The 24,909-nt window shown below is 42.8% G+C and overlaps 1 protein-coding gene and 1 long non-coding RNA gene across 3 annotated transcripts in view; one reads left to right on the top strand and one right to left on the bottom strand.

Moving 5' to 3' along the window:
- Positions 1-20,615, top strand: part of hdac8 (histone deacetylase 8) — a 103,823-nt gene extending 83,208 nt beyond the window's left edge. For both annotated transcript variants that reach the window (XM_072505233.1, XM_072505232.1), the window contains 2 exons: positions 7,248-7,353; positions 13,539-20,615. In XM_072505233.1, coding sequence (XP_072361334.1) covers positions 7,248-7,353; positions 13,539-13,561 — 129 coding nt within the window. In that variant the 3' untranslated portion in view covers positions 13,562-20,615. The remainder of the gene's footprint in view (positions 1-7,247; positions 7,354-13,538) is intronic.
- LOC140420995 (uncharacterized) overlaps positions 3,949-24,909 on the bottom strand; it is a 41,314-nt gene continuing 20,353 nt past the window's right edge. Inside the window, exons 3-4 of the long non-coding RNA XR_011946650.1 lie at positions 22,069-22,316; positions 3,949-4,628 (exon numbers count right to left, since the gene is read on the bottom strand). This is a non-coding gene — a long non-coding RNA (uncharacterized lncRNA). The remainder of the gene's footprint in view (positions 4,629-22,068; positions 22,317-24,909) is intronic.

Here is a 24,909-nt window from a genome sequence, read left to right as displayed (position 1 = left end):
CAAGCCATAAAATGCCCCCAGTGCTTCTCCTGAGCCCTAACTCTTTTTAGCATGGAACCAGTGACCATCTACCATCATCTCCACTCCCCAGAAATTATCCTGAGCCCTAACTGCACAGAGCTATCAAAAGGCCTCTTGGACTTCTCCTGAGCCAGCCTTTCAGCCTGCTACAGAATAATCACTCCCCACAGCAAACAAACACTCACAAGAAAATGGTGTACCTCAGGGCTCAGTGTTGGGACCCTTGCTTTTTCTGATTTATATAAATGATTAAGAGGTGGGTGTTGAGGGCAAAATCTCTAAATTTGCACATGATACTTAGCTAGGGAGAATACTGAATTGTGAGGATGATGCTGACTGACTTCAAAGGGACATTGACAAGCTGGCCAAATGGGTAGACACCTGGCAGATGAACTGCAATGCATTTTAGTAGTAGAAACATGGAGGGACAATATAGACTCAATGGTACAACTTTGAGGGGAGTGCAGAAGGACCTCCAGGTTCGAGTGCATAATTCTCTGAAGGTGGCCAGGCAAGTTGAAACTTTTTTAAAAGGGTAGCACAGTGGTTAGCATAGTTGCTTCACAGCTCCAGGCTCCCAGGTCGATTCCCGGCTTGGGTCACTGTCTGTGCGAAGTCTGCATGTTCTCCCTGTGTCTGTGTGGGTTTCCTCCAGGTGCTCCGGTTTCCACCCACAGTCCAAAGATGTGTAGGTTAGGTGGATTGGCTATGTTAAATTGCTCTTAGCGTCCAAAAAGGCATGGTAGAGTTATTGGGTTACGGGTGTGGGCTCAAGTGGGGTGCTAATTCCAAGGGCTGGTGCAGACTCGATGGGTCGAATGCCGTCAATTCTATGATTCTATCCTTGGGTTTATAAATAGAGGCAAAGAAGTGACGCTACACCTCGACAAATCATTGATCAGACCACATTTGGAGTATTGTGTTCAGTTCTGGGCATCTTATTTAAGGAAGGATGTTAAAGCCCTGGAGAGAGTGCAGTGGAGCTGTATTAGAATGATACTAGGAATTGGCGGCACATTAGCACTGGGACTACGGCGCTGAGGACCCGGGTTTGAATCCCGGCCCTGGGTCACTGTCTATGTGGAGTTTGCACATTCTCTCCGTGTCTGCATGTGTTTCACCCCCACAATCCAAAAATGTGCAGATTAGGTGGATTGGCAATTTTTAGCCCCTTAATTGGAGAAAAAAAAAGCTAAATTAAAAAAAAAAAAGAATGATACTAGGAATGAGGAATTTTAGATACAAGGAAAGATTGGAGAAATTGGGCTTGTTCTCCTTGGAGCAGAGAAGATTAAGATGCAACCTTATTGAGGTGTTCAATTTTGACAGGGTAAAGAAGGATCTTCTGTGTCCACTCTTTGGTATGTCAGTGACTAGGGGTCACAATTTCAAGATGGTCAGCAAGAGAGCTCGGAGTGAGATGAGGAGAAACTTCTTTACTCAAGAGTTGTTGGGGTTTGAAATGCACTGCCTGGGAGAGTGGTGGAGACGGATTCCATTGGAGGTTTCAAAAGAGGGCTGCATATATATTTGAAAGTGATTAATTTAGAGGGCTACAGAGATGGGGCTGGGGAATGGGACTAGCTGGGTTGGTCTTCTGGGAACTGGTGCAAGTGCGATGGGCTGAATGACCTCCTTCTGTGCTGTAATTTTTTAAAAATCTGTCCATGGGACGAGGGCATCAGCAATTATTGCCCATTGCCTAATTGCAGAGTTGGGGCTCAGAAGAAGTTCTTGGGGCCAATATAGTTCAGATTCAACCACACTGCTTTGGGTCTGGAGTCACGTGTAGGCCAGACCAGGTAAGGATGTCAGATTTCCTTCCCTAAAGGACATTAGTGAACCAAATGTTTTTTTTTATGACAATCGACAATAGTTTCATGGTCATCATTAGACTTTTACTTCCAGGTTATATAATTTAATTCAAATTTCACCATCTGCAGTGGTGGGATTTGAACCTGGATCTGGTTTACTTTTTTTTTTAATTTAGAGTACCCAATTATTTATTTTTTTCCAATTAAGGGGTAATTTAGCTTGGCCAATCCACCTACCCTGCACATCTTTTGGGTTGTGAGGGCGAAACCCACGCAAACTCGGGAAGAATATGCAAACTCCACACGGACAGTACCCAGAGTCGGGGTCGAACCTGGGACCTCAGTGCCGTGAGGCAGCAGAGCTAACCACTGCGCCGTGCTGCCCTCTGGATCTGGTTTACTAGTCCAGTGACAATACCACTACGCCACCACCTCCCTATGCAATAAAACAACTCTCTGGGTTGCACTGTACTTCTTTGCAAATACTGTGGGTGCCTAGTCTCCAGTTCTCCAGGTAATTAAGCCCACCTGCTGTTTTATCATTTTACAGTTCTAGCTCTTAATCCCTTAAATCAACATGGCTGTAACCTTTTAAGTGGAATAGTCTTCAAGCTGCTTTTGTTGCATTTATCCCATTTTCTGCAATTAAACTTTAACCTTCCCGGAACTAACACTTACCTGTAAAATATTATGATGAAACATGAACTAGGCATTTATAACAATGGACATTTAATCCTATCAGAACTCCTGGAATTGACAGCAATCGGGTTGCCATCCACTTTCCAGTCAGTGGATGAGACTACCACTATCATCGTTCAATTCTGCCTAGAGTGTCCACTACAGAGTTTATATTAACACAGCTTCCGATGGAGAGTATATTGTTTTTAGCCTATGGAGCAAGTTTTATTTTGCATTTTTAAATCATTATCCCCCTCTTTTTAGGTTAATCTTCTCCAATTCCATGTACTGTTTCCCAACTGGGAGGAAAAAGGAAAAGGTTGCTTTGGCATTATTAACTATATGAGTTTTGAATGTTTACTTGTGCTAAATTATACTTTTAAATATTTAGAAAATTTATCCTCATATCATTATTTGCTGGCATATCAACCTTTGTTCTACACTTTTTTGTTGCCCTTGAAAATAATTAACTAAAACCGTCCACACCTATGAGACAGACCTGAAGTCAGTACTCTGAGCTATGCTAAAATCAGGAAATGCTGGATAAGCTCAGTAGGTCTGGCAGCATCTGCGGAGAGAGAAACAGCTATGGACTCGATGTTTTTTTTAAATAAATTTAGAGTATCCAATTCATTTTTCCAATTAAGGGGCTATTTAGTGTGGCCAACCCACCTTCCACCTCCCCTGCACATCTTTGGATTGTGTGGGTGAAAATTACACAAAAACGGGGAGAATGTGCAAACTCCACCCGGACAGTGACCCAGAGCTGGGATCGAATTTGGGACCCCGGCACCATTAGGCAGCACTGCTCGCCACTGTGCTGCACTAATAACTCAAAACGTTAACTCTACTTCTCTCTCCACGGATACTGCCAGACCTACTGAGTTTATCCAGCATTTTCTGTTTTTATTTCAAGTTTCGAGCATCCGGAATATTTTCCTTTTACTCTAGGTTGTTCTATCTCACATAAATGTTAATATTTTAAGCGACTGGCATGATGAATCCTTCGTTCCCTCCAGCCTCAATTTAATTCTGTATCTTGTTAGGATAATTTGTGGCTGCCATGCTTTATTCAAAAATACATCCTGTGCCTTCTGGAGTTTATTGGCCAAATTAACTGGACACCTCTGTATAGAATCCTAATCTAGTTAAATTATATGTCTGGCCTTTGTATATTGAGATTGTTTACATCTGTGAGATCTTTTGTGTCACAGACACTGCTGTTTTGATTTATTTGTGAAGGGTATCTTTTGTCTGGCAATTTGTACATCAAAGCGAAGGAAAAAATTTAACCACACATATGCTGCCTTTTTTCCCTATGTTTTGCTGTATTACTATGTGCTGAGGCTAATTTCCCTTAAAACCTTCCATCACTCACTCATGCCTAAAACTTACTGAAGAGAGCTACAAATTTTTAGAATTATATTGCGAATGGAACAGATGAGATAAAGTTTAGTCCTTTACTTGTTGATGTTTATCTGCTGATTACTTTTGTCTCTGCATAATTTTGCTTGCCATAAATCAAATTTAGCTGTTTAGTCTGAACTACATAGTCTGTCCATATGATGTTCTTCCATAGATTTGATGATTTCAGAAGTGTGGGGCAGCATCTTCCATAAGAGTTCTTCAGAGTAGAAAGAGAAGCATTCATCTCAAATGTCATTCATTATCCTATAGCACAGTGCATTAAGTGCCACCCAGTATTGTATAGTACAGTGTATTAATTTATTTCTTGCTAATCTCTGATTTCCACTCTGCTCTTTTAACACAGTGTAAACATCATAGCAAATGTAATCTGAGTTAGTCCACTAGAAATGGATTGAGAGCAGTTGTGCAGGGTGGGGGGATATCTCTTGGCTCACTGAGCTGATGATGATCTTTCGTGACTTATGCAGTGAATATAAGAATCCTTTGACCTCTGTCAACAGGGAGGTACTCTGTTCTATTGGCGAGAACAATTCCTGGAATCTCAAACAGCCTGTTCATTCTGGGTTGCCATGCCAACTGTCAAATGGTGATTTACCCAACTTGTGCTTTTTTTATTTCTTCTTGGTACGAGGTGGTTGTTCATTTGAATCCGTGAATAGATTTTATTTCGCCTGTGTGGCACAACAACTGCAAAGACAGGAAAACATGTTGAGGGGTTGCAGCATGTTAAAGTGTCACTAGTCCAAGTGTTTGTTTCCCTTATCAACATGCTGCGTTAGTGATGATCTTTGATATTTTACTGTGGGAAGGTGTTAAGAATCTACCAGTCATGAGGGAACCAGTCATCTTAGTGTGGATCTGGGCCTTTCACCAACTGGTTTCATGGCTGAATTTGGTTGAACCCTGAAAGCAAGTTACCAGTCTGTGAATATTGTACTGCCCCAAGAGTCTCCATTGGAAGAGAAAATAAACTTTACAAAAGCAGAAAGAAATTATCAACTGCCACAAATTATAATTTTAAAATTGTGGAAGAAGGATTAAGATTGTGGTCAAGAAGCTAAAAAAAAACAGGACGAGAATTGTGGAATGATCTGAAATGGGACTTTTGAAGCTGAATTTTCAGCTTGACAATCCTCATGAAGAGAACTTCAATGGTTCTAGTCTAATTTCAGAATGCTGTTAGAGCTTTGAAAGGAAGTTAACTGCCCCATTTCCATGGATAATTAACATCATTGCCTGCACTGAAGGAACTGACATTTCCTCTGGTAATTAAGTTTGTGTGTGCAGTTTAGGGCATCTGTTCACACAATGCCAGTTTGAATTTAAGTGTTGATTTGCAATCATTCTCACACAGTGCAGAGAAGCATACTAGTATTTTGCTATTTTTGTTTACCTTTTGGAGTATTTTCACGAGATATGTGAACTAACAGTTCCTTTTTAAGATCTGTCTTTTTTCGCTTCACATCCTCTTCCCCGAGCATGTTTAATTGGATACCTTCTCTCAGCACTCTACTACTCCAGCTGCTGCTGACCGAGATGAGGAGGTTTCATTGTGCTACGCTCAAGCTTTTTCAAGGTTAGATAAGTTTTATGGGGAAAAAAGTTGAAAAGGTTCAGTATCCTTCAGAAATCTATTTTTTAAATCCTTGTGATACACTTGCAGAGAGACTACAGCTTTCCGTTAGACATCATATCCCATCTCTGGGGGAAAGTTTGCAATTTGGAATCAAATCTGTGATTTATAATTTATTTTCTTTTGCTTTCATGTCACTCAGCTCCCTCTTTCAGCCTGACAGATCGTATTGTCTGAACTCTGGACAACTTCACCAGTAGTGGTGATCATCTTGACACAAGGGACATTCCATCCAGCAGCTCATTCAAAGTATAGACATTTTTGAATATCACAGGCTGGGATTATAACCAAATCACTTTAACCAAGTCACCAGTGTCGAGATTGCACACTTTACATGGATCATTGTCAAGTTAGATGAGATTGCAACCTAGCTACCTGAATGTGCAATTCTCATTGAAAATATAATAGACCCGAGATCCCAGATCCGATCCCGGCCCTGGGTCACTGTCCGTATGGAGTTTGCATATTCTCCCCGTGTTTGCGCGGGTTTCGCCCCCACAACCCAAAGATGTGCAGGTGGGTGGATTGGCCATGCTAAATTGCCCCTTAATTGGAAAAAATTAATAGGATACTCTAAATTTAGTTATTTTTTAAAGAAAATATAGTAGAACATTAGTAAACTGAATTCAGTGAGGGTGTGCAACCTGAACTCTGCGCTTCTAATCTCTGTTTGAGTTTACAACTCCATTGTCATGAGTATAATTGGTTCTGCTTGTATGGAGCCCCAAGTTAGCTAATTATTTATCAACACTCAGACAGTGTAACTGCGTGGTTGGCACTTCCTGCAATTACTTCTGAAGACATTGTGCTGCAGAATTTACAGGCAATTGCCCTTCCAAATCCTGCCTGTTAGACTGAGTAATGAGCTTGGATTGCTCTGTGTAACGGAAACAATTGATTAAGATGAGCGGTCATCTTCTCCACATTAAAGACATGCTCACAGTACCCTGTATTGGGAAATGCTGAATGAACCATGGCAATGTAAGTCTTGGGGAGTCCTATTCAAGAATTTGATTGTACTGAACAGCGAATGCTGAAAATATGCTGTCAGACCTTCTGATTTTTCCAACATTTTCTGATTTCCAGCATCCACAGTATTTTGCTTTTGCTTATATTTAAACTACAAGTTTGGATGTTGGTGGGAACCTGATGCTGTAAATATTGAACTTCCGATTATTGGCAGCCAGTGTTACAACTTATAGTTGCTGCAGGGGTAAAAATAGACCTAAGTAAATACTGTACTTCCTATTTTTTCAGTTCATTCATGCAATATGAGCATCAATGGCATGTCAAATACTTATTGCCAATCCCTAATTGTTCTTGAGAAAGTGGCAGTATGCTGCCTTTTTGAACACAGTGGTTTGCGAGACTATTCAGAAGGTAGTTGAGAGTCAACTATATTGATTGTAGGTACCAAGTCACATGTAGACAAGACCTGATAAGGACAGCAGATTCTGCTGTCCTTACCAAGGGACATTAGCAAACAGTTGGGGCTTTTTAAAACATCGTAACTTCATGCTCATCATTACAGATCTTAGCTTTTTATTTCAGATTTGTTTCATTGAATTTAAATTTGGAATTTGAACTCATGTGCTGGGATCCTTATAACACATACTCCGTTTGACAATGCTGCAGATTATTTAATGCCGTTACTAACCCAATTGACTTCACAGTATTTTACAGAATATGGACCTGATTATGTTCTGGAAATCACCCGCAGCTGTAGGACTGACCAGAATGATCCTCAACGGATCGAGCAGATACTTAGCACAATCCGAGGTGAGCAGTGCATACGCTCAGGAAATTGAGAAAAGCAGATGAGTTCATATCAGATAGATAGCAAATATTTTGTGTGTGTTCAGCACAGTTTCCTGCAACAGACTGTTCTGGAACCAACAAAGGGGTGAGCCATACTGGATTTGAAAATAAGTAATGGTGCATAAACATTTATCAATTAGTGACCATAATATGATTGAGTTCATTGTCCTGTATGAAAGGGAGACGGGCGAAACAGCTACAAAAATTCAGGTACGGTCGACTTCAACAGGATGAGGCAGAGGCTGCCCTCAGTAAACTGGGCAAATCTGTTGATCAGCAGTGGTGTTCAAAAAATAATTCAAAGTGATACAGTTTATACCGCTAAGGGGCAAGAGCTCTGCCTGTCAAAAAATATTAATTGGCGGCTAGCTAGGTGGAACTGTACTCACCGAGTCGTAGTTGGAGATTTACCTGCAATGTTTTTTCTTGGCCTCTCCCCCTAGCAATCTCTATAATCTTTTTTCAGCCCCACATCTTTCCAAGATATCAGCACTCCACAAATTCTGGCCACTTGAGAATCCCTGTTTTATTTGTCAGTGGCTATTCCTTCTGCTTCCAAGGTCCTAAGGGCAGCACGGTAGCATAGTGGTTAGCACAATTGCTTCACAGCTCCAGGGTCCCAGGTTCGATTCCCGGCTTGGGTCACTGTCTGTGTGGAGTCTGCACGTTCTCCCCGTGTGTGTGTGGGTTTCCTCCGGGTGCTCCGGTTTCCTCCCACAGTCCAAAGATGTGCAGGTTAGGTGGATTGACCATGCTAAATTGTCCTTTGTGTCCAAAATTGCCCTTTGTGTTGGGTAGGGTTACTGGGTTATGGGGATCGGGTGGAAGTGTGGGTTTGGGTAGGGTGCTCTTTCCAAGAGCCGGTGCAGACTCGATGGGCTGAATGGCCTCCTTCTGCACTGTAAATTCTATGAAAGCTCTGGAATTCACTCCCTAAACCTCCTTTGTCCTTTAAAATGCTCGTTAAAAATGACCTCAACTGCCCTAAATGTCCTTGAATTGGTTTTTGTCAAATTTTACTTTCAAACTCTGCTGTGAAGTGACTTGGGCTGTTTTATTTAATTGCGATTGCTATACAAATATAAGTTGTTGTAGAAAGAGCATACAAGATCCGGTTGAATAGGAGATGTACAAAGAACAGAAAAGGGTGACAAAACATAATAAGAACTACAAAAAACGGAGTATGAAAAGAAACTTGTGACGGATATCAAATTGACGATAATGAAGAAAATAATGACCAGAAATTTAGGCACCCTCAACTGACCAGTGAATGGCCACTTTAGGGCCACCACCTACTGCAGGGGAGACCATGCCACATGGTGAGGTTACGGGAGCCCGTGCCACATGGTGAGGTTATCAGGTAAACAAGCATTGGTAGTCTGGCAGCAGGTGTGGCTGTGAAATGTTTGGTGGGTTCCTCCTGCTCGGGCACACTATGCCTAATGTAACGATAGAATTCCTACAATGCAAAAGGAGGTCATTAGGTCCATCAAGTCTGCACCGACCCTCTGAAAGAGCACCCTACCTCGGCCTACTCCCCTGCCCTATCCCCGTAACGCAATAACCCCACCTAACCACATCTTTGGACTGTGGGAGGAAACTGGAGCAACCGGAAGAAATCCATGCAGACACTGAGTGCAAACTCCGTACAGACCCAAGGCTTGAATTATACCCTGGCGCTGGGAGGCAACAGTGCTAACCACTGTGCCACCATCTCCAAACCCTAGACGGAACCCTCTCCCGGACGGAACCCTCTCCCGGACGGAACCCTCTCCCGGACGGAACCCTCTCCCGGACGGAACCCTCCCCCGGACGGAACCCTCCCCCGGACGGAACCCTCCCCCGGACGGAACCCTCCCCCGGACGGAACCCTCCCCCGGACGGAACCCTCCCCCGGACGGAACCCTCCCCCGGACGGAACCCTCCCCCGGACGGAACCCTCCCCCGGACGGAACCCTCCCCCGGACGGAACCCTCCCCGGGACGGAACCCTCCCCCGGACGGAAGCCTCCCCCGGACCGAAGCCTCCCCCGGACCGAAGCCTCCCCCGGACCGAAGCCTCCCCCGGACCGAAGCCTCCCCCGGACCGAACTGAACCCTCCCCATTGCAACAGAAATGGCTGTCCCTGCTTTGCACCCCCATCCGCTCAGCCCCTCAATCACGCCCCTTCGCCCCTCCCCTTCTGGCCCTGACAAGGCCTCCAGGGATGTTCCATGTTGAGCCTAACTGCAGTCCCAACAGTGACCACTGATTTTTGGCATGCTGCTGGCCATGTGGCGTCAGAATATCCTCACTCATAGGGGCAGCAGCTAACTGCATAACAACTGTAAAATCTGTTAGTGTTCCCAGGCCAGAGGAAGCAGGCTCAGCCCTGTAAATTTTCAACCAATGTCACTGAAGATTGCTAAATCTAGAAAGTCTTCATTCTAGGGTTTTAAAGGAAGTAGACATGCATTTTGCAGATGTTTTTACTGTAATTTTCTGAAGATCTCTTGATTCCTTTAGATGGGAAAATTCCCTAAGTAACTCCATTATATAAGAAATTAACCTAACCTCTGTTGTCGCAAGTTACTAAAGTTTATAATTATGGGTAGGGTCACTGAACACCTGGAAGACTTTCAGCTGATTAGAGAGAACCAGCAATGTACTACAGGTTGAGACCTGCTGAACCTGTTTGTTTTGTTTCTGAAGGGGTAACTAGTTTACAGGGGAATCTATGGATAGAATTTATATAGTCTTCCAGAAGACACTTAATAAAATCCTTCATAAAAGATTGGTAGGTAAATTTGAAGGCCATGGAATTGAAGGCAAATTATTGACCTGGTTAGGAAATGAGCTAGGTAGCAGGTGACAGAAAATAGGATGAATTGGCAGGTACACTAAATAGCATAACCTGACTAGTGTTGGGTTCCCACGACTTTGATAGGATTGAGAGCCATGTATTCAATTTTTACAATTCCATAAAGATGGGCATTGTAAGCAGTGTTGATGGAGCATTAAATTACTAAGAGAGAACTAAATTAATCAATAAGCAAAACTGGGGCAAATGGATTTTAATATAGGTGAGTGGGAAGTATCCACTTTCTATTGAAAAAAATAGAATAGAGTGTTTTGTAAATCGTGCAAAGTTAAAAATAGTGGCAGTCCAAAGAGAATGAGGGCCCATGTAAGTAGATTATTACATATTACAAACGGGTACACAAATAATCAAAAAGATGAATGGAATACTGGCCTTTATGTTTGGAAGATTAGAATCTCAGGGGTTTGTAATTATGCTGCAGCTACACAAAACCTTGGTCAGACTCGCCTGGTGTAATGTGTTCAGTTCTGAGCAACACGCCTTCAGAATGATTTATTGTTCTTGGAGGAGTGCAGTTTAGATTTATTAGAGGGCATAGTCTGAAAATTAGAGTCCTGCCTTTCGGGATTTAAATTAGGAAACACTTCTTGCAAGGAATGGTTGGCATTTGGGATTCTCTTCTGCAAATGGCATGTGTTAATTTTAAATCTGAGATTGATGGATTTCTCTTTTTTTTATAAATTTAGAGCACACAATTTTTTTTTTCCCAATTAAGGGGCAATTTAGCTTGGCCAATCCACCTACCCTGCACATCTTTGAGTTTTGGGGATGAGACCCATGCAGACAATGGGAGAATGTGCAAACTCCACACGAACAGTGATCCCGGGCCAGGATCGAACCCGGGTCCATTTTGCCGTGAGGCAGAAGTGCTAGCCACTGCGCCACCGTTCCGCCCTTCGATTGATGGATTTCTGTTGACAAAAGTATTAAAAGAGATGTGGAGCAAAAGTAGGGAAAATTGAGTTAGTTCATAGATGATGCATGATCTCACTGAATGGTGGAACTGGCTTGAGTGGCTAAATTACATATTCCTGTTCCTATGATCCAAAAGGTTAAAAACCCAGGTCAGCACTGGTTGGACTCGTCATTATTGAATTTAAATGGATACGGGCTCATGGGCTTCCTTAAGGAAGTGGCTTTTTCCATTCTGGATTTGTAGTCTAATGGAGGCAAAATCTAAATCAGGATATCCATTTCCTACGAAGGCAGAAAGCTTCTCCAGCATTCAAAAGAGCCATATGAGTGACCCAAACATGGGTGTACATCCAGTTTTCCTCAATGAAAATATCTTCGAATCATATAATCCCTACAGTGCAAAAGGAGGCCATTCGGCCCATCGAGTCTGCACTGATCCTCTGCAAGTGCACCCTGCCTAGAGTCAGGGCCCCACCCTATCCCTGTAACCCCACCTAACCTTTTGGACACAAAGGGACACTTTAGCATGGTCAATCAATCTAACCACATCTTTGGACACTAAGGAACAATTTAACATGGCCAATCCACCTAACCTGCACATCTTTGGAATGAGGGAGGAAATTGGAGAAAACCCACAAAGACATGGGGAGAAAGTGCAAACTTCACACGGACAGTCACCCAAGGCTTCATTGAGGCAGCAGTGCTAACCACTGTACCACCATGCCTCCCCATCAGTGGGAATTTTCCTGACCCATCTTCAATACTGTACCTGTCCATAAACGTACGGCTGAGATCAGGAGTTCAAAAGTGGAGGATCAAACATTTTCCCCACCATAATTAATTTTTAAAAAATGTTTTGAAAGAATATCCAATTCTTTCATTTTCCAATTAAGACGCAATTTAGCATGGTCAATTCACCTACCCTGCATATCTTTGGATTGTGGGGGTGAGATCCATGCAAACACGGAGAATGTGTTTCTTTCTACACGTTCAGTGACCTGGGGGCCAGGATCGAACCGGCATCCTCAGCACTATGAGGCAGCACTGCTAACCACTGTGCCGCCATACCACCCCACCCCCTCCCCCCACCATAATTAATGGTTAAGCTTACTGGCATAGTGTTCTGTTGACCATGTCCTTTTCTCCAGATATGTTTGTTTATATAGCATCTTTACTATAGTGAAATGTACCAAGACACTTACAAGAGCATTGTCAAACAACATTTAACAAGCTTAAAAGATTGAATTGTATAGCCATGTTCTGGTACAGAACTGCTCTGATCTTGAATTCAAACTGAGCTTCTACTTGCCAAGATGTTATGACTCGATGACCATTTTTTGAGTATTGGGAGAGTTAACTGGATCCTTCAGTGACTTACATTTTTCAGATAATGTTGCACAGGGAAGTAGGCTGCTTAATATCTACACAACAATGTCCAGTCCATCTTTACTGTTTGGGGTCCAGAAAATTTCTTATCAAAAAAGCTAAAGTGAAATTACATCTATAGTCTTACAACTTCTATTTTTAAATTGGAAGCATTATATTTCCCATTTAAATGTGTGAGACACTTAGCATTATTATTTGAAGTTGATGTAATCACATTGTGTGTTTTGGAAGACTTCTCTAGAAAGTTCATGCTCGCGGACTGCTGGTTGTTGTGAGCAATCACCAAACAATGCATTTCTCTGCACACATTCCATCTGTCAGCCTGTTCCAAATAGAGGAGAATTGGTGGTTGTTTCACAAATCCAAATGAGAATGCACCGATTTTGACTTCTTTCAACCTGAATGGTGAAATATTTTCGAGAAACTTGATTAATATCAGTAAAGTGCAAATTCATGTGTATTACTTTAGGCAAACTATCTGATGCACTGAAACATACTGGGCACCTGCTGCCTACAATATTGGGAATGGAAAACTGAGGCCTGCTATGCATCCTCAATGCAAACAGCCAACACTAAAATCTTCCATACCAGCAATCCATAAGCCTCATTAGATCCCCTAATAATAACATTCAGAAGCTGCACTGGTGCACTTGAGCATTATTTCAGTTCAAGAGTCTCTTGTTGGACCTTGTGCTGTTGGGGAAGCCCTGATTAAACAAAAACTGGCCTTGGAACTTGTACGATTTAATGGTCCTCAAGACTATCTGTTTTTCATTTTCATTTTCATTTTCATTTTTTTCATTTCATTTTTTTTTTTTTGCAGCTTAATGTGAATACTCCTCGATTTGATAACGTGAGGGTCTGACTGGATTTGATTCACGCTTTTCTGAATGTGATCTGTAGCTAATTTGCTGGTGGTATCGTGCTATGAACCATTGCGGACAAAGGTTTATGTAAAAATATTGTTTTTGTGTTTGTTTTCCAGGAAATCTGAAGAATGTAATTTAATAAGTGGTGGGGAGTGAGCGGAAGGCGAGAGAAGCCTTTAAACTGAAGGCAGTCTGTGGCTGCTGTAGCTGCAGGGGAAACTTGGACGGAATTACTTGCAAGTTCCAGGACAACAGATGTTCATTGAGACTTAAAACTGCAATTAACCCTTTCTTGTTCAACCATGTAGGACAGAACATTGGACATTCAATGACTGCAGTATCTTGTTGTATTTTCTTATTAACCTCATTATCTTGTAAATATATTTTAATTCATTTTGTAGTTGCTGCTTTGAAATACAGTCTGTATTGGAATTGCAGTTGATTTTGTGGTTGGCTAAAGAGTCTGCCAGGTATATATGCTGAGACGCGAGTGGTGTTTTGCTTTCTGTCCTCAAATACAGAGTTAATGACTTGGTTCAACTGCAGAGAAATTGCAAAATGAGGATACAAAACTTTATAAACCAAAATAATCCATGGAGCAATGTAATGCTCTGGTGCACTGATTTTTAAGGACGGACCTAGATGTGTGGGTTTTATTCTTTACCTGGCAATTTTCTTGGCTAAATTTTCAGAGAAGTGGGGCGGGGGAATGTCTCAGTAAAGGTCATGGTCGCATTCAAGGTGGGTGAAAAGAAACAAGTGAAGTTGAACCTGCCTTCCTCTGGAGCCATTCAAGGAGCCTCTTTTAAACTCTGGTTACAAAACGCTGGATAAAACCTGCCCTTTTTGCAGGCATGGTGCAATAGGGCTGGTTTAGCACAGGGCTAAATCGCTGGTTTTGAAAGCAGACCAAAGCAGGCCAGCAGCACGGTTCAATTCCCGTACCAGCCTCCCCGAACAGGCGCTGGAATGTGGCGACTAGGGGCTTTTCACAGTAACTTCATTAGAAGCCTACTTGTGACAATAAGCGATTATCATGGTCCATAAAATCATATTTTAAATTAGAATGGAAAATCAACTGTGGTTGAAACAAAAGGTTAAGAAGTTAGTCATCCACTACGACAACTTGCTTAAGTAGATCTGTAATTCTTCACTATTTGCTTTCTTTGGTTGTGTTCTGGGAGGGTTTTCTGTAGGATCACCTTTCAATCCAAGCATATATGGTTGTTTACATCTTTTTCCCCTGGGGCCCCTAAGGCAGTCACTCTGTGATGGGATGGAACATAGCCCTCCTGCTGACCTAAGTAAACCTCTAATTTGCAGATGCATAGAGTGGCAATGCTTATAACAAATATTTCACAAACGTGTTCTGATTTCTATTTCAAACTCTTGACAAATATCAGCGAAAATAAATTACTCTGATGGTGTTTGAGATAAAATACCAATTTGGAACAGCTGCATGCTACAAAAAGATGAAAAACATTTTTTTGTTTTTGAAACATTCACAACGAGAAGGACAGCTGCCACCAATTACAAAGAGTAATTTTAGTCAATAGGCTTGCTGGTCAAAAGGAACGCGTTTAACCTCAACTTTATAACATGGGTGTCCAACCTGCAGCCATGTGTAACCCTTGAACTTAAGCAGTTTATCTCATCTTGATTTGTTGTATTTGAAGTTAACATGGGTGGAGGTTTGGAAGTGATTTTCTTAGTGCTTCACTAAACTAGACCTGCAAGAGCTATTAGTAGCGTGACGTGATAATTAATGGAAAAATGGATATAAGCTGAACATTAAGGACAAGAGCTTGGAAATTCCTGTGCTATAGGTTCAATGTCAGCTACACCGAGGAATCATTCCAAATGTTTCTTCAAAAGTGGTTATCAACATTGATATTCTTAAGTCTTAAGGGTTTAATTGTTAAAAGTTATGATTGTTTCTCAAAGGATTTGTTTAAATACTGAATTCTTGTGTAACAAGAGGACTTAAATGAAGAAGGTACTGAGCCCAAAACCATGAGGGAGCTGAATTAGTACCAAACATTGCACGGTACCTAATGCTAGCTGCTGATGCTAGGCCTACCAGAGCAAGGACTTCCATAAACTCCCAATACCTGTATCTCATGCAACATTTGAAATACAAAAGTGTACTTCTCAGTATTTACTGAGACTGGCAGCGAATGGATCTTCCCATTATGTGGTCCTGGAGAAATCCAGCAAGTTGACTTTTCTATTTATAAATGACTGCATGTGATATGGAAACTGAAAGCATTGGTCTGAATGCCACGTAAAAGCAGTCAGAAGAACTGTACTGGCTGGCAAGCATTGCTGAGTCCATCAAAACAATTAATCGATGCGCCATTCTAAGTGTTGATATAGAACCTAGTAATGTTAAACCCCTTTACTCTATGCTTGGCACACAGAATAATGTGATTGGGGCAGCAGGGTGCTGCAGTGAATACCACTGCTGCCTTGGTTCGATCCCGGCCCGGGTCACTCTCCATGTGGAGTTTGCCCATGTCTGCGTGGGCCTCACCCCACAACCCAAAGATGTGCAGGGTAGGATTGACCATGCTAAATTGCCCCTTAATTGGATTTTTCTTTTTAATAACATGATTGTTAGTTATTGTCTCTACTTCTCTTGATGCCATTTCAACTGCCTCACACATCAAGGACAGTAGCATTGAATCATCTAATCAATTTCCATTAATTATGTCATCATCCCTAGCTTGAATAAAAATATTCAGAAAAAAGGGCAGAAGTTAGTAAGAGGCTTTGCTGTTGTGTTGGGAGTGGATAAACTCCACCTCGTAATATAAAACACACAATATAGATGGATTCTAGGAAAATACTCAACAAGTGAAATTTGTTCCTGTGGGATTGCATTTAATAAGTGCCTTATCAGTTTTAACTACCTGTTCTTTACACAATTAACTACTTTTGAAGTGCAGTGACCATTGATTTCGGCAAACCTGGCAATGACGCACAAGCAGCCATAAAATAATTCAGTTGATTTTTTTGTGGGATTGATTGAGGATGGAATATTGGTTAAGACACAATCAAGAGTGGGGCGGCACAGTGGCGCAGTGGTTAGCATTGCTGCCTACGGTGCTGAGGACCCGAGTTTGATCACAGCCCTGGGTCACTGTCCATGTGGAGTTTGCACATTCTCCCCGTGTCTGCATAGGTTTCACCTCCACAACCCAAAGATGTGCAGGTTGGGTGGATTGGCCACGCTAAATTGCTGCTTAATTGGGAAAAAAATAATTGGGTACAAATTTTTTTTTTTTAAAGTCACAATCGAGAAAGATCTGCAAAGAATTAAAAGCAACAGAGCAAGAATTAAATTGAACACAGAAAAATACAAGTGAACGACAGTAAAGAGGTCACTTAATTAAACAAATAAATCAAATGTGAGAAACTTGAATGCTAAAAGTATATAAAAGGCAGCAAAGTGACAGAAAATAATGAAAAAGCTGAAATTAGTGAAAATGTAGAGAAGAGACGGTTTCATTCTCGGCCTTGCCTCCATGAATTTTCTGAGTATCATCAGCATCACATAATTATTAAATTTGATAAGAGATTCAATTGAACTGGAAGTACAATGTAAATAGATGGACCTACTGTTCCTGAATATCCATAATTTTGCAGACTGTTGAGATGTCTGCTTCATCCTTTTAACGCTCACCAAAGCATTCCTTCAAAATGTTTTTATGTTTATTAGAATGAAGAACAATGGGTGAAATTCTCCATTCCCTCAGCCACATGTTTCTCGGTGGCGCGCCATTCGCTTGCAGCGGGATTCTACCTTCCCAACGCTTGTCAATGGGATTTCCCCGCCAGTGGGAAAAGTGAATCACAATGACCGGAAAATTCCAGACAATGTCTTGAGAGAATTGTCCATCTGTGGAGGTTAATTTACAAAAAGGATGCTTCAGTTTTAGCCGATCCATTCGTTCACCAGCAACTTCTTGTAATTGCTTGTTTTTAACACGTTTTTGAAACCAAGTCCTATTTGTGTATTTCAAACACAGGTTTTTAACTATACCTCAGCCTTATTAAATAATTTTGTGGCATTTTTACTGAGAGCCAAGCTCTAAACGTGTTTTGTACATTGCTCCTGTTACTGTTTCTTATTTTTTCAGTTTTTGTGGTGGCCAGAAACTATACAACGTGGTTATTAATAAATGGAATTTAAAATGCCAACAACTTCCAGTCGCTTTAATATAGTGCACCTTTTAACAGTTTTTCTGGAGGCCTGTCCAATACCGTCATGATTGGGCTTAGTTTGATATTTTTCTTTACCCCCTTTAATTTCCATTAACAAATTTAAAGTAAATGTTCACTGAAAAGAAACCGCTAGATTAACCTTTCTGAATACTGAATCTCTTTTGGAACTTGCACATTTGTTAACGACCAAAGATTATACTAGTTCTTCACATGGCAATGAGTAATATGAGGAAAGCTATTCTTGCCTGTGATACTAATCGCACTATGGAAATTCATGCAAGATGCACAGGGCTTCATTTTAAAGGCAGAGATCAAAATTACCTTTCCTACCCTCTTGAGGGGTATATTCTTTTTTAGCATTGTGAATGGGGTGCAAATCTAAGAAAACATCCAACAAGGATAATGAGACAAACATCCCCTGAAAAGAATTTCTTAACTTCATGTTAGTCATATGTTCTGCAACTGTTCCTGTGCTCTATACGTCCTATCCATTGCCAATAGTTCCCCTCTTGCTATTGCTTCCTCTCCCTGCACTTCCACCAACCCATGGATTTTTCTTTTCATTTCTGTCGTCTTTGCCTTTGTGACAGACGTGGCACCTGGTCCCCTTGCAGACTTATTATTTTCATGGGTTCCAGTTACTCTTTGCATCACCCAAACCACTATGTTCATGTTGTGATAATAGGAGGATGTTGAATCATGGGAGAGCAAATCAGTTGATTCCGATTCAATGTACATATGTGTAAATTTCCGAGTGTAACTGGCTAGTGACCAGTGCAGGAACCTTGGCTGATTTCTCTCCAGTCCTTACCATGGCACTGACATCATTAAAAACACCTCACATATCCAGTACTCTAGTTAAGATCAGCTAGCTCAGTAGACCAGAGATCTGACGATGAGCATTTTGGGTCTGTTTAGTTCAGCTACTCATGCTTAATAGGCTAATGTCATTGGGCACACAGTAGGAATGCTACAATTGGCTGTGGCACTGTCAGGTTAAAGTGGAAAAAGCATTATTTCCTGATTGTAGTTCAATGAAGTGTGTAAGGTAGGAATTGGGCTCAATTGTAATTCATGGGTGGTTTAACAGCCTGAAGACACTATTTGGACTCATCCACAAATGGTGGAACTTGGTGAGGAATCAAAAGGCAACCAAACACCCATCTGCTTTCCTGGCGAGAGTCCGGTTATGAGAAGTTGTTGTTAATGGCATTGGACCCCAATTTATGGGTTTTGCAAATTGAAGGCAGCACCAAATTTGCTGAGACCAGGGTGCGGGATGACTCTGTGGTAAAGAAGGGATTTGATAACTGCAGAATTTAATAGCTGACAACATTATTATGTGCTTAGTCCAAATAAAAATAGATAGGAACCATCCAAAGCAGAAGATTTGAAAAGCTATATAAAAATAATTGTGTTGAATATGAACTCAAATTGCAGATATTACCATGTCATGCAGTTCCACAGGTATGGTTCTCAATTCAAGCATCAGTATGGTTCATAAGGGGTGGACAGCAATGGTCAGCTGTTTGTATGCCCTTGTATGAATGAGTGCATCGCCTGCTCTCATTCCTTCATTGATACCATGATTTCAATCAGAAGTTTAATGCGTCCATTATAGTGTAGACCAGTGCATCAAGCCATGTATCTTCTTTGAAAAACATTCTTTTCAAAACTATTGGTGCAATTATGTGTTTGAATGTGATGGTGTATTTGTTGCTGATGAATAATTGTTTACATTGAAGAGCCACCTCACATGAGGTATGATTCATTGGAACAGGTTATTAAACTATTCTCTCCCCCTTTGTCACTTAGACACTCCAATAACTGTCTGGAACCTCCCTGCTATGATCATCCTTTGTTTTTGACCCTCAAAAATGAGAGCTTGTAAGCTATTTTATTGAGCGGGGAGGAGGTATTTATACACTGCTATTTAGCCCTCATTAAACATTCACACTTTCCAGCAGATCTTCCAGGGCTCCAACTGGAAAAGTATGGCTAAGAGGTAACCTAATAGAGGTTTTTAAAATTAGGAAAGGCTTTTGTGCATTTTCATTTGTAGGGAAGAGCAAAACCAGAAGTCATTAACATAAGATAGTCATCAAGAAATCAATTAGGGAATTTGGGGACACAAGGAACCTAAGGCTAATTCTAGTACCCCACAATTGCACCAATTAAGAATGACAAACTCAGTCAAATTTAACCTAGAAGCTTCCTATGGCTCATAACCTAGCATGCAGTGATTTCACTAACTAGGTAATTGTACCATTGCTTTCCACCACATTGTCATTCATAGTTAGCATTTAATGACTAATACAAATATTTTGTTCACTGTTTTTGAATGAAAAAGCCTCATTTTGCAAAAATTGATAAAGCACAAAGAGACGGGATTGTCAGACTTTCATAAGCCTAAAGAATGTAATCAAGCAACAATATTCTGTATTAGTTACTTTGGGAAAGGATCTGAAGGAATTTCCCTTTGTAAAAGAAAAGGAGGCAGTGATGTGAATAATCATCTCTACTGGTGAAGTATTGAAATGGGACTAGTTCTGTCAGCAGCTGTCACCTCGGCTGTCTCCTGCTTTACTGAATTAATTCCATCCCCAGCATCTCCTGCCAGGTGGATGAATTATGTATAAAGATTGAAATTGTGCTGATCTACTTACTACTTGAGAACAACACAATATTGCTATTATGTAGAGAGTAATTTGCTGACCTGTCAAAGATGGTCTAGAGGGGCCCTTAAAAGTCAATTAATTTTTTTGGCTTTGCTTGTGTGTGTTAATATTTTACAGTGAAACTAAATTGTTATTCTTGCCCTTCTAAAGGTTATTTTTCTGCACATGGAAGTTTAAACTTGAGTGTCATTAGGCTATTTAATCATGGGAAGCATTCAAGCTGAGCTGGGTCTTGTACATCTAGCAGCTTCCAGCACAAATAAAATAGTTGTAATTGTTGAAGGCTAATCATCTCACTCGAGGTAATCACTGAAAATCGCCGTAGGCTGCTTTTCCCTTTTGAGAGGGAGAGCTGACTGGCGATGGTTTAGCCTGAGGATCACCAAGCCTCAGGTGAGGGGCAAGGTTGAGAAGGCAAGGCCTTTCTGAATAATCTCAACTGGTACGGGAGTTGAACCCAAGCTGCTGGCCGTGCTTTGCATCTGAGAAACTAAGCTAAACCGCCCCGGTGCAAGTAACATTTGCACAAGTGCCAAGTAATAGCCATCTCCATCAAGAGAGAATGAAACCATCTCTCCTTGACATTCAATGTCATTACATTACTGAAACCCCACCATCAACATCCTGCAGGTTACCATTGATCAGAGACTTAACTGGATCAGCTATATTAATACTGTGGTTACTAGAGCAAGTCAAGGGTAGGGAATCCTGTCGCAAGTAATTCCTCTCTAACTCCCCACCGTCTATAAGGCAGAAGTCAGGATTGTGGTGCAATGCTGTATACTTTTGGGCAGCACGGTAGCACAAATGGATAGCACTGTAGCTTCACAGTGCCAGGGTCCCAGGTTCAATTCCCCGCTGAGTCACTGTCTGTGAGGAGTCTGCACATTCTCACCGTGTCTGCGTGGGATTCCTCCGGGGGCTCCGGTTTCCTCCCACAGTCAAAAGATGTGCAGGTTAGGTGGATTGGACATGATAAATTGCCCTTCGTGACCAAAAAAAAGGTTAGATGGGGTTAATGGGTTACGGGGATAGGGTGGAAGTGGGGGCTTAAGTGGGTCGGTGCAGACTCGATGGGCCGAATGGCCTCCTGCCCTGTACTATGTACTTGCCGAGTGTAACTGCAGCAACATTCAAGAAGCTCTGCACCATCCAGGACAAAACAGCCCACTAGATCAGCACTCATCTGCCACAAATATTCACCCTCTCAACCACTGCCACACGGTGGCAACAGTGTACGATTTGCAGGATACACAATAGCAACTCACCAAAGCACCTTCAAAGCTCATGACCTCTACTACCCAGAAGGACTGGGCAGCGAGCTCATGTGAAGGCTACACCCTGCAAGTTCCCCTCTAAGTCATACATCGCCCTCACTTGAAACTTAATCACTGTTCCTTCACTGTTGCTGGAATTCCTTGCGTAACAGCAATTCCTTCAAATGAGATTACCTACATCAGATGAACTGCTGGCATTCAAGAGGACACCATTTTGGGGTGGCCCAGTGGTTAGCACTGCTGCATACGGCACTAAGGACACAGCTTCCATCCCGGCCCTGGATCACTGTGGAGTTTGCACATTCTCTTCGTGTCTGTGGGTTTCACCCCCCCCCCCCCCCCCCCCCACAAAGATGTGCAGGATAGGTGGATTGGCCACACTAAATTACCCCTTGGGAAAAAAAATTGAGTTCTCTTTAAAAAAAAAATTTAAAGATGGCATCATTTCAACAATGGCAGCATACCCAGACTTCACAGACTTGGGGTTATCTTCCAGCTTCTTTCCAGAGTGACGGTCAATCTTCTCCAACTCTGCAAACTTGCAAGGAATGTGAGCAGCATAGCAATCAAAGACAGAAGCATAGCCAGCAGCAATCTGCCCTGGATGGTACAAGATGATTACTTGCGAAGTGAAGTTTGCAGTGTCCACTGGCTCATCGTTCTTGCTATCCCCTTCTCGAGGGCAGTTGGGGATGGGCAGCAAAAGCTAGACCTGCCAGAGACCACATTTCAGGAATGAATATAACAAAATGTTTCTCACATAAATGGTGCTGGAGGAAATTATGACCAAAGCATTGGAACACTAACCTGATACAAAGAAAAGGTGTTGGTTAAGGACTTGCAATACAATTTTACGTTTTTCCCCAAAAAACTTTCTCTTGTGTTCATTGTGAGATGACATTTTCCATGATCAAACCTTTTAAATACTATGGGGATACTAAATACCTTTTAAACCTTTTCCCGTAACAGGTGCCGGAATGTGGCGACTAGGGGCTTTTCACAGTAACTTCATTGAAGCCTACTTGTGACATTAAGCAATGTTCATTTCATTTTCATTCATTCATTTCAAATCAAAACCTGAGTCTTTATTTTCTGCTGAGTGCTTGACAACATGCCCTGATTGACAATCAATTAACCCTTGAACATGATAAATAGATTAGTGGAAATATATGGAGTGCCCATCACGTTGTCATCTCCAAAATTACAAAATAACCCAGACCAATCGGTGCAGACTAAAACTAATTGTTCAAATTTATTTACAGTCACATGGAGAAAGGTCATTGATATTAATATAAGATCATTGGGAAGGGCAGCACGGTGGTGCAGTGATTAGCAGTGCTGCCTCACGACTTCCGGGTGCGGCGATGACCAGCTAAGTCGCATGTTTCAGCAGCTCCCGGTGGAACAGACTTTTGGGCTCTTGATAAGAGCCCCAACGGCAATTTTAACGGTTAGAAGCACTGTGCGGTAAACCAGAAGGGAATCCCCCCTGGAAACGGATGGAAAAAGGAGAGGGAAGTGGCCAGATTGCAGTGGATCCTTTGGAGCAGCGGCAAGGAAGGCAAGCAAGAACCAAGATGGCGACGGAAGGTGGCAGTTTAACATGGGGCCCTGAACAACAAGAGTTTTTGAAATGTTGCGTGGAAGAACTTAGAAAGGACATGAAGAAGGAGCTGTTGGCCCCGATATTACAGGCGATCGAAGGGCTAAAGGATGAGCAAAAGACCCAGGAGCGGGAGCTTCGGGTCGTGAAGGCAAAGGCTGCCGAGAACGAGGACGATATACAGGGCCTGGTGGTGAAGACGGAGATGCACGAGGCACACCATAAACGATGTGTGGAAAGACTGGAGGTGCTGGAGAATAACACGAGGAGGAATAATTTAAGGATTCTTGGTCTTCCTGAAGGTGCAGAAGGAGCAGACGTCGGGGCATATGTGAGCACGATGCTGCACTCGTTAATGGGAGCGGAGGCCCCGGCGGGTCCGCTGGAGGTGGAGGGAGCATACCGAGTGATGGCGCGAGGACCGAGAGCAGGAGAAATTCCTAGAGCCATAGTGGTGAGATTCCTCCGTTTTAAGGATAGAGAGATGGTCCTTAGATGGGCAAAGAAAACTCGGAGCAGTAGGTGGGAGAACGCGGTAATCCGCGTATATCAAGACTGGAGTGCGGAGGTGGCGAGAAGGAGGGCGAGCTTTAATCGGGCCAAGGCGGTGCTTCGCAAAAAGAAGATAACATTTGGAATGCTGCAACCGGCAAGACTGTGGGTCACATATCAAGGGAGGCACCACTACTTTGAGACGGCGGATGAGGCGTGGACTTTTATTGTGGAAGAAAAACTGGAATAAGCGGGTTATTAAAAAAGAACGTTTGAAACAAAGGGGTGGGGCGAGTATGGGGGGCGAAGAGGGGGAAAAAGGGGGGGAAAGATGAGTTTTATGATATTAATCCTGCGATGTGGTAACTTTTCTCTCTTCCACAGGTGGTGGTGGAGGGAGGAAGGGAGGTGGAGGAGATGGGGCGTTGGCCATGGGGGGCGGGGCCAAAAGGGAAGCGCGGGCTTTGTTCCCACGCTATGATAATCATGGCGGGAATAGGGAAGCAGGAAGGAGGGGGCGTCGCACGGTGCGAGCCGAGGTCACGGGGGGAAGCCGAGGTCGGCCAGAGTTTGCTGACTTCTGGGAGCAACATGGGGGGTGTAACTACGCTAGTGGGGGATCTAGCGGGGGGGGTGGGAGGGGGGAGTTACTGGGTTGCTGCTGCTGGGGAGAGGGGGGAGCCGGAATGGGGTGGGGTGGGCGGGGGGTCACCGCCTGGGGGGGGGCACAGCTGCGTGGGAACCGGGTGAGGAGCTGGAAAAAGGGGATGGCTAATCGACAAGGGGGGGGGGGGGGGTAAAAAGCCCCCCAACCCGGTTGATCACGTGGAATGTGAGAGGGCTGAACGGGCCGATAAAGAGGGCACGAGTACTCGCACACCTTAAGAAACTTAAGGCAGACGTGGTTATGTTACAAGAGACGCACTTGAAACTTATAGACCAGGTTAGACTACGCAAAGGATGGGTGGGGCAGGTGTTTCATTCGGGGCTAGATGCGAAAAACAGGGGGGTGGCTATACTAGTGGGGAAGCGGGTTATGTTTGAGGCAAAGACTATAGTGGCGGATAGCGGGGGCAGATACGTGATGGTGAGTGGCAAATTACAGGGGGAGGCGGTGGTCTTGGTAAACGTATATGCCCCGAACTGGGATGATGCCAATTTTATGAGGCGCATGCTAGGACGCACCCCGGACCTAGAGGTGGGAAAGTTG

Source organism: Scyliorhinus torazame, chromosome 5 (genome assembly GCF_047496885.1).
Source record: "Scyliorhinus torazame isolate Kashiwa2021f chromosome 5, sScyTor2.1, whole genome shotgun sequence".
NCBI lineage: Eukaryota > Metazoa > Chordata > Chondrichthyes > Carcharhiniformes > Scyliorhinidae > Scyliorhinus > Scyliorhinus torazame.
This window is presented reverse-complemented; position numbering and strand designations above follow the sequence as displayed.